The 10,621-nt window shown below is 36.6% G+C and overlaps 1 protein-coding gene across 3 annotated transcripts; it reads right to left on the bottom strand.

Annotated features, from left to right (window-relative positions):
- Positions 1–33: 33 nt before the first annotated feature.
- LOC140137389 (uncharacterized) lies at positions 34–9,845 on the bottom strand. 3 transcript variants are annotated; one of them, XM_072159029.1, is made up of 4 exons: positions 9,719–9,845; positions 5,633–5,692; positions 4,250–4,524; positions 34–3,672 (listed from the first exon to the last, which is right to left on the bottom strand). In XM_072159029.1, the coding sequence occupies exons 2-4, from the start codon at positions 5,645–5,647 to the stop codon at positions 3,510–3,512; spliced, it is 453 nt and encodes a 150-aa protein (XP_072015130.1). In that variant the 5' UTR covers positions 5,648–5,692; positions 9,719–9,845; the 3' UTR covers positions 34–3,509. The 3 variants fall into 3 exon arrangements, with proteins under 3 accessions (XP_072015130.1, XP_072015128.1, XP_072015129.1); XM_072159027.1 differs by lacking the exon at positions 9,719–9,845 and adding an exon at positions 7,818–7,947; XM_072159028.1 differs by lacking the exon at positions 9,719–9,845 and adding an exon at positions 7,762–7,782.
- Between the last annotated feature and the right edge of the window lie 776 nt (positions 9,846–10,621).

Raw genomic sequence — 10,621 nt, 5'->3', positions numbered from 1 at the left:
GACAATTGAAATAACAACACACCACAGGTCATATTTGTAATTAGATGGATCAGATATTGATGAAAGTTTATTATTATTATTAGCTTATTGTATGTAATATATAATATATTGTGTAACTTATGTTTTAATAACACAATTATGTAACTTTCCCCGCACCCCAATAAAATGAATGATATTGCCTCAAGATTGTTATAGCTCATATGATACACTACTCAATTTTTTTTATAAGGATCACAGTATCACACCTATTTCTTAGCATTTTTAAAAATAACAGCATTTGTAAATCAGGCGAGTGTAATTTCATTCAGTAATGTTGGCAACAGGACAGAGCTCCAAAAAATACTGAAGTCTTGTGTCACTGAAAAATACGTAGATCAGCATCAGAACAGAAAAGCGGACATGCAAAATTGTGATCGTTGGATTTTGATCCTTTAAATTATTTTTTGAGTAGTGTATTTAAAATTTACATTGTTTGTGACCATCACACGCAAAAATCCTGTAAAACGACTCCGTGTACAAATGACACATACAGGGTGTTCCAATGTTAGTGCCCAATCCATGACCATGTAACAATTTGCATGGTTCAACTTAAACATCAACAGGTATCGGAATTAACATAACAATACAAGACTCGTCCTCACTTCATAAATAAACAAGCAAAATGTTTAAAACTCTGTCAGTCAAAGTCATCAAAGAATCTTTACAGGATTTTGAGATACCATCTGTGAATGTTCTCTATTTGAAAAATTCCACCAAATATAATGTTAAAATGTTACATCAGTCCACAGATTCATTCATATGCGCCATGATTTAGTTGAAATCCATACAACCCCCCTACGGAAGACATGTCCTTAATCATAGTCAACACTGTGTGTGCGAATTTCAAATGGGGTTACCTGAATGGGCGGTTACATTTAAAATCCACACCCCTATGTAGGAAATTAAGGTAATGTCTTCCATAGGGTGGTGTATGGATTTCAAATGCTACCTGAAAGGGTGGTTACATTTAAAATCCACACCCCCTATGTAGGAAATTAAAGTAATGTCTTCCATAGGGTGGTGTATGGATTTCAAATGCTACCTGAAAGGGTGGTTACATTTAAAATCCACACCCCCTATGTAGGAAATTAAAGTAATGTCTTCCATAGGGTGGTGTATGGATTTCAAATGCTACCTGAAAGGGTGGTTACATTTAAAATCCACACCCCCTATGTAGGAAACTAAAGTAGTATCTTCCATACAGGGCGTATGGATTTCAAACAGAACAACCCGATGCAAGCGCATGACACAAATCGTAAGTACCCAAATCATACACAAACCATCACAATGGGTTTGGGCTGATGCATTTGGGCACTTATGACGTCTAGCAGATATTCGTGAAAATAAACCCATTATGTAATCGCACAAATTACACTGTAACCAGTTCAAATAAAAATGCATGACATAAGATCATAATAATCATACACATGGTGGTGCTGATGCTTAAAAAGGAAACATGTTGAATCAAATACAATGGTGAATTTTCCAAATCGATAAACAAGAGCATTTGAGGCATCATCATACTGTGTTTTGGTTTTTTCTACATCATAACCACGCTAATGGGATAACATGATTTTGTTCAAATTTGGCATACCTTTAATACGGGCAAATCATTTTTCTTTACATACAATATTGTTTAAACTAAAAAATCTGAAACGCTCTATTAATAAATCAGTCATCGTAAATAACAAAGGTGTGAAAATACATAATTTAGAGTCGTATTCAATGTTTTTGTGTTTATTTTGTTAGTACGTTACCCCACATAATTCTATTCCTACCATGTAGTAACAATGGGTCAACATTTTTTTTCCCGGAGGGGTGTAAAAATAAGCGTCACTCTCTTTACAGTGTCTATACATCGAAATTATAAAACCACTGTCATATACCGGTAACAAAGAAAAGAGTCTCCATCAATCAATTTCGTTTTGAAGACTTTATCAATCACCACCATTTATTAAATAATTATAAGTTTTCTACAAAAGATTTGTTTGTTTCCATAATATCTAGATAAGTATATTTTCACCTAATAAATTCTTCCAAATTCTTCCAGCTGCACCCCCACCCCACTCCCCTTCTTGACTGACCGTCCACACACACACACTTACTTTGTAAATCCACTGAAAGGATAAAAACAAAATTTACAAGCAATATACAAAAGAAACAATTTAAGAGGAGCGTCAGCCACAATACACTTAGGGGTGGTGTCAAAACCCATCCACCAGCACCCTGGCAGAACCAATGGTTGAGCCTGCTTTGTATTGTTCACCACAATAGAATGTGGTGTAACTGCTGGTCCTGCCACTGGTCGACTAGGTCTTGAAGTCATCCCTTTAGGTCCTGCATGCCACTCCACAAAACCAAACAGCTTTCAAAACGACTACAATTCAGGGTTCTAATTTTGTCGCCTGGTACTATAAGGAATCGATCTTGATTCTTGCAGAGCAAATTTGGCCGGAATCCTTGGGATTCCACGCGGCGATGACTGAAAATGATACAAGCATCAACTTTTATTCTCTGCACCGATTCTTGCCGATATCCTAACCCTGTTATGTTAAATTGTGTGATGTCACATGACATGACCCTCTACATAATGCGATGTGCATGTATCAGCCACTTTACAACAAATACACACTTGTGACATACTTACTGGAAATGCTTACAGGGAACCGATTTTGAGTTTAAATTACTTGGCCCCAAACAAAATTGTTTTTGGTCCACACATCTTTGGAATGCATCCATCAATAGCTGGGGTAAGAATTTTGGTTTGAGGAGCAATCTTTCAAAAAGGGGTATTTCGGAAATTGTGGTTCTCACTGATCAGTATAATGTGATGTGATCAAGCAAAATCAGTCGCAAGTCAGAAATATTGATTTTGAGATGCAGTCAAACAAAGGAAATAATATCTTCTATTTCCTATTGTTTTGGAAACCTTTCAACTGCTCATATCTTTGGAACAATTTGTCCAATTTCAATGGGGTTTTCTGCAAACGTAGCTTTGCAAATGTTTTATACATCGGAGTAGAAAATTGAATATGCCCGACTTCAGACTGATTTTGCTGAAATCACACCACATCCAATCACCCCCAGGTTTTCCTCGATCTCTCTTCTGAGCCTCCATTACAGGTTCAACAGAAAACATGTGACAGGTTCAACAGAAAATCCGTAAAGAAACTCGGCTCTCATTTTTATTTGTCTAAACTTGATAACTACTGTTATAATTATTAGATCCATCTATATAACTTAGTTTGACTTGCGGAAAAAAAAAAATCATATAAAAACTAATTCTTTATATATATTTTTTTTGAGGATCTGATATTGTTTCTCTTTGACTTATGAAACTTCAAGAAGGATAGTATTGTTTGAAAAAAAAAAGTATACATAAACATGGGCCTTCCCAAATCATAACAGGAATTTATATGCAAAGTAGAAACGCCTCACTTTGGAAAGTATAGCCTGAACCTTTTGGCCCTCTATTTTCCCCTGCGTGCTTCAGCGAGTACCTCTTCGTACGCTAAGTCGCCTCTGTCGACAGCGTGGAGCCCTGTCCCACTGATTCCTGTTAACTTCTTCTTCAGTGTTTCCTTTGATGAAGCGTGAATCATTTTTTTCCCAATGTTACAGTTATCCGAGCACCTACATAGACGCAAATAAATTAAAATGTACACATAAATGCAACGTAAGTAACAAGATAACTACATTGATTCCATCACACATTCAATTTCAGCAGGGCTAGAAAATAGGGCATGAATCTGTGAAACAATTCTTACAGGTTTTAATATTTATGAAGAAAAATATCTCACAGACAAAGCTTGATTCTTCTTGGTACAGTTGTCTGTGAGAATCAAAATGATTGTCTCAAGAGAATCATTCAAAATGATTCTCACAGACAATTATACCAAGAATCAAGTTTGATTGTGGCAGATATTTACAAAATCTTCCACAGGGGCAGTGTGCATTTTAACCCCATGAGAACTACCTGCCGATCGGCCAAAAGGAAGTTTTCATTATCAATTGGACCAATCAACAACATTGTTAGAATAATTTCACCACACACAAAAAAATTGGGGTGAATTATTTGCAAAGCTCCATTCTGATTGGTGATTAAAGTGGACATATCATGTACATGTAATTGACCAATCGGAGGCAATGTTAGATCGGCAGGTAGTGCTCAGGGGGTTAAATGGAATAGCCCATTATTTTTGTGACTTACCAGGAGACAAAGACAATATTTTCTAGCTTTCTGCCATCTTTGTATTGATTCTTTACATCGTATAAAATATAGCGTGGTTCTCCGTCCTCCAACTCCTCAGTCAGTTTTTCCCAGCAAGATTGACAGTCCTGTGCTACAGGGTCAGTTGCATCCAACTGCTTATCGACAATGATCTTCGTTTTATCCGGAAAATTGATCTTGTAGGTGACGTACTTGAGTTTGTGATTGGATTTGACATCTGTAAATTTTTGGACCACATCTTCGGAAAGTTCAATCTGGAGGTATTTCAAAGAGAGAATTGATTTAGACTAGACGAACAAAACACAGACGGACAACTCATAATGCCATAATGTCTTTTTGTTTGGACGAGTGAGAAAGGCGGCACAACCAAAAAAAACCCAAAAAAACCATGGTCAAAAAAACAAAAAACCATGGTCCGACCATTCTGCAATCAAGTTGAACAAGTTTTCAAAGTACATGATTTGTAGAATGAACTTTTGCAAAACATCAACGTATTATTTTTCAATAATATACCGTATTGATTTAAAAGGGCAATTTGTGATCCACATCCTCATCCCACCACTTTTCTCAAAAAAAGTTGAGATTTTTATACCACTGGAATTCCTCTGGCTGCATGTTTATGTACAAAAAATTTCTTGCAGATTAATTCGTTTAGCAAAAGTATAGCCAAATTCTAATTTCATTCTGGTGTACAGAACTTAATTCAATACAGTGGCCTGTGGAGCAGTGCCATACACATAATCATGCATAACTCGAAAACGCAAAATCGGAATCAATTTTGGGAATAAGCTTTTTTCGTGGATATCTACTGAAAAATGTCATAAAAAGAGGTTGCTAGGATCACGAAATACTCCTTTAAATAATGAACATTTTTTGGCTGCTTTGACCAACAATACCTCGTCTGAAGTGACATATCAGTCCTTGTGTTTTAGATTTTTCCAGGCAAACTGTCAACAGCTCCCTTTGAGGGTATTAATAAGGAGAGCTGTTCAAACCACTCCCTGAAATTTTTATGGAGAGTGGCTAAGGAGAGTACTGGATTAGTGAGGAGAGTTTTTCTACAACTGATAAAGGACACACCCCAGATTTGAAGGGATTTTTTCTAGTTGTATTATGCATGCCTTTGGGGACCTAGAAATACAAAAAGTGTAATTTTGAATTGGGTAAAACCCTCATCAATAGATTTAGAATACGTTTTACTGAAATTTCTGCCACACTGTTGGGGGGGGGGGTCATACAAAACAGCTTCACTGATTGCAATTGAGGGGGGTGATTTATAGCTCACCCCAAAAGCAATTAAGGAGAGCTGTGGCTGGGTGACAGCTCCAGCTCTCCTCAAAACAAGAGGCCTGAGATACTTACACCGGAGTTTGCCATTTTGTCTGTATCCTAGATGCTAGATGCAAGTCTGCTGTAAGAAGTCTGCAAGGACAAAAAAATATATACATATTAAAATTACCCGGTATCACTTTTTTTCTTGGCAAGTATTACATGTGTACTCTTACGTCTGGGCAAGATTAGCAGTGGCGTAGCATAGCTAAGGGGGGGGGGGGGGGGGGGGGGGGCCAGGGGGAGCAGCTACACCCTCCCTTCCACCCCCTGTTAGAAGTCTTGACTCCCCTGTGGGATGCTGGCTGCCCTGATATGCAAGATTTTTGGCCCTTGTACTTTGTTAGCCCACCCTCTGAAAAATTGCTCGCTACGCCACTGAAGACTAGGGATGCACCGATAAGATCGAGGCCACTCTAAATCAGCTGATTTCAGTCAGATCCCTTCAATTGCCGATCGAAAGAACCGATTATCATGCAAAATCAGTATTTAGGCTTCAAATTGCACAACATCAATTAGGCTAGCTAACACATCATATTTTACCGGAAAAGTTAATTTCTTGGGTTTCCTTTTGCTATTTCAGTTTTAAATTTTGATGCAAAGAGTTATTATCTCATGAGAAAAAGGGGGGGTGGGGGGGCAATAACTTTTTGGTAAATTTTTACATTGTGTACTAGTATTATAATACATGTAGATCATATCACATCACAGAGATAAATACTAGTTTGCGTCTGACGTCACCAGTCAATCTCAGGAACGATTTGTTTAAAATTGCAGGATGAAAACCCAAAATTAACTGACAGAATGCTTGAAATTATGTTAATATTGCCACATCAAATTTAATGTGTGGTTCTCATCCCCCTAAACTGAAACTGACACACTCCCTGCGTGAGAGAGTTAAGGTCATGTCTTCCATAGGGGGTGTATGGATTGGATTTCAACTGGAATAGCACCACCTTATTTCTGTTATCTCATATTTTGAAAACATACCTGCATGAGTAGCATGTTGACAGTGATAGGCATGGGAATGACACACTTTCTTCTATGCATCTCGGGAGTTGTATTTAAACAAACAAAAAAAAAGAACCAGGTATATATAAAGGGCAGAGTCAGAACTTTGTTTCACAGCGTGAGAATCAATCTTGATTCTTGCAGAATAAATTTGAGAGGAGATATCACCACTTCTAGTACATGATTGCAGATCACCAGCCAGTGTACGAAATACCACATGCATACACGCACAGATGCATGCGTGTGTAACTTTGACTCTGTGCATGTAGAATTTTGCCTGTGCATGTCAAATTTTGTGAAAATCAGCCAATTTTAAAAAAAAATCAGAGTTGTGCATGCAATTGCAAGTTTTATTCTGTATTTCAACCCTTGTCACCAGGGCGGACCTTGACCACGGAAGAAATAAAAATTAACTTTACATCAACGAATATTCCAAAGCAAAAAAAACATGAAACAAAAAAAATTAAATCTTTTGTACCGTATCCAAAAATAAAATATTTAATGGACAAACAGAATCTATGATTAGGTTATCCCTGGGACAAAACTAGTCTCAGCCGCAGGACGATCCTCCCCATTTTTTTCGTAGACAGTCAATGTGTCACAATATTTTTTTTTTTTTGCACAGCACGATGAGCAGACAAATTTTATATGTAACTTTTCTGCAAGAAAAGAACACTTTCTGTTAGATTCAGTACAATATAGAGATATAAAAGAGCTAGACTTAAGTGTGTAGGCCAAACTTTTGCCACACCCAACATAGTATTCACCAGCCCGCTTATCTCGTCATGGCATCAACGCGCACAATATCGTTGACGGGATCCGGACATGCCGGATACATGGGAATACAGTCATGAAAATTCGAATTGTAAGCTTACCAAAAAGCTGAAAATTTACCGATAAAAATAGTACCCTTTGCTTTCATATTGAATTCCAATTCATTTCTTGTTTAAAAGCAAACATTCCGCAACATTGAATTTGATAAATCAAGCACGTTATTTATTGTGTGTGTCTGTATTGAAATAAAAGAAAAAATAGCGTGGGGTTTGATGATGGCCGAATGCGGAAGCGATTTCTCCCAACTGAAAATTCAAGTTACAAAAACACCATAGAATTTTGGCGAATGATTTTAAGTGGAAATACATCTACTTTACCTGACAACTTTAGTTTTCGTCTGTAAAAGCTTATCAATTTAGTGAATACCACTTACCAAAAAATTGAATTACACGGAACAAGTGGTTCTCTATCTCGTGGCAGCGAACAACCATGTAGGAAAAGGCCAGTGTTGCCAGTTGGAATTATAAACATTATTTCCGCCGGGCCGCCCATAAAAGAACACTAATAATTAATTTCGGAAATCCAAAATACACATTGTATAATTTACGGAAATTGGAAAACGGGTTAGGTTTTTGCCAGCAGCAGAGTGGCAAAAACTGGCAAAAAAAGTTTTGTCTGGTTTAAACCGGCAAAAACACATGTTGAATGATTCATAAAAATTGAGCTTTCTGTGTTACTTTTTAATATTTGACGGACTATAAATTTAATATAGTCAATCAAATTAATACTAGGTATTAAAAAGTAACACAGAAAGCTGGCTACGGTAGTCAGTCAAATATTAAAAAGTAACACAGAAAGCTCATAAACAGTAACGCACAACTTTTAATGAATCATTCAATATTTTTTTTTTGTCTCATTAACTCGTAAATAAAATAAAAAAGTTCTGAATATGATATTATGCCGCACTCAGGCCCGCACACTCAGTTGAACGCGTGACTGAAAACCCGTGCATTTAATTTCTTGTTACTTCTAATTACTAAAAAATAGGGCTTTGTTGCACAAAATGTAACTTAATAATTTGTTTTAAGATTTAAAAAAAACCCAAAAAACTGGTGAACTAATATATATCACTGTTTTGGTTTGAGAGGGACCCCACTGAATAATATTAAAATAAAATACATCAGTAGGCCTAGTTACAACATATATTATTAGGTATAGCTAGGCCTATAGTGAAAAGAACTATAAACCGCTAACGGCCCTCACTGAGTTGAAATGACTGACACACCACGGGTATTCGCAGTAGAAGTGATGATAAATACCAAAGTAATAGAGTTTAAACATGGACTGTAGAAATAACATTTATTTCTACAGTCCATGGTTTAAATATCATATAATTATATCACCCTGCACTACAAGCACTCGGGTTGCACTCATCACCGTGTGTGGGCCTATATCTGTCATCATATAGTATACAAATATATACTGCCATGAGAGGTTCTGGTTAAAACTATGGGCCCGAGGTGAGATCAATAATACGGATAGGAGTACTGATGGTAGAACTATATTTGGTCATGTGATCCACTTCAATGAACAAGTATACAAATATTGACTGCTATGAGGGCATGGTTAAAATTATAGGCCAGGTGATCTCAAAACCATGACTATGCCCCGAGGCGTAGCCGAGGGGTATAGTCATGGTTTTGAGATCACTGCGGGCCTATAATTTTAACCATGCCCCGAATAAAAAGCAGTCAATATTTGTTTTATATACCAAATCTTAAGATTCTTGTCATCTGTTTGGTTAAAAGCATCGATTTTGGGAAGAGAAATTAATAGTTTCAATGCGAACGGCACACATATTACAATCTGCGATTTCTGCATAATTATAGCGCGTGAAAACATTAGCGCGTGCGTAATATCATTTTACGCTGGGAAAACCCGCAGTTTGATCGTGACGCACGTGACCGGTCCATAGTTCATTTCCATGGACCGGTCCATAGTTCATTTTGCGGGCATAGTTAATTCAATGACTGCACTTTCAACCAATCAGATGACAGGAATCTATATATGAGGTATATAAAATATATTAATGAAGTATATAATCCCGCATATAGTGCGAGTGATCAGCATCCAGGTCTTTATCCATGTTCTTTGACAGCCATGGTTCAATGCAGATGTAGGCATATCGCGTAAAAGTGTACTAGTGCAGTGCGATATATTCGAAAATTGTATTCACCTATAATTGCTACTAGTGGTAATCATCACTGCATCACTTCTATATAGGCTACTGTGAATTATGAGCAGGACGCGAGCTCTAACATTAAGTTCTCTTACCAATATAATTAACGGAAAGTTTAGTTCTTCATTCAAGTTGACAGAGAAAATACACGATGATTTTCCTGATAAGCCCATAAACCGGTACCAATAATTTTATACGTTGAGTGTTCAAGTTGCTCTGCCGCGCAGTTGGTACTGGAACTCTTGTAGCTTCTTGTTGTTGTTTCGGGTCAGCTATAAAGTAGATCTAAAATAAAATTGTTATCCCATGTTCTTGAGATCTCTTTATATATGGTCCAATAGAACAATTTTTTCTCTAATTTAATAGATGATCTCATGATGTCATATTGATTTCTCAGAGAAAGTCTGTGTAAAGTATTGATCATATGACTCATATCGACCAACATGATGACGACCCAAAAAAAAATCACTAAATTTAGACAAACGCAGCCCGTCAACACCGAGTATGGGAATGCCATAATAGTTCAAGGTTTAGAGAGGGCTCCCTTGTCACTGCATGGACCAGCGAAATCAGTGTATTGTTGTCGAAGGCCAAGATGAACAATTGTTACAGAATCATGATGACGTAGCCTAAATAAATTGCATATATTCAGGGATACACTCCAAATGGTTCTAAGATTCATATCTCTAAAGTCCCAAAATTGTGCATTTGTGACACATAATATTCAATTTTATTTAACAGTATTATGTACTAGCTATTTCTTTTCTTTCTAGATTAGCAAAAAATCAAAATTCTATAAAATATTACATGAAATTAATCAATTTGATTATATATGTAACACTATTTTGAGACGACCCTTTACAAGGTTAAACATTCCTTCCCAATATGGGCATTTCCGGGTCGGTAATATTGTATATTCATGAGCTTAGTTAATATTAATAAGTAACTTCAGACAGTAATTTATATACGGTTTATTTATTTAGTTTATTTAGAATACC

The sequence above is a fragment of the Amphiura filiformis genome, chromosome 17 (genome assembly GCF_039555335.1).
Source record: "Amphiura filiformis chromosome 17, Afil_fr2py, whole genome shotgun sequence".
In the NCBI taxonomy this organism is placed as follows: Eukaryota; Metazoa; Echinodermata; class Ophiuroidea; order Amphilepidida; family Amphiuridae; genus Amphiura; species Amphiura filiformis.
Note: the sequence above shows the minus strand (reverse complement) of the source record. Positions and strands in the feature narration are given on the sequence as shown.

What these genes read in the sequence shown, in the direction of transcription:
- LOC140137389 (XM_072159029.1), bottom strand. An exon ending in AATATTGTCTTTGTCTCCTG is followed by an intron (nt 3,673 to 4,249) that starts GTAAGTCACAAA and finishes GCGTCTATGTAG; the next exon opens with GTGCTCGGATAACTGTAACA.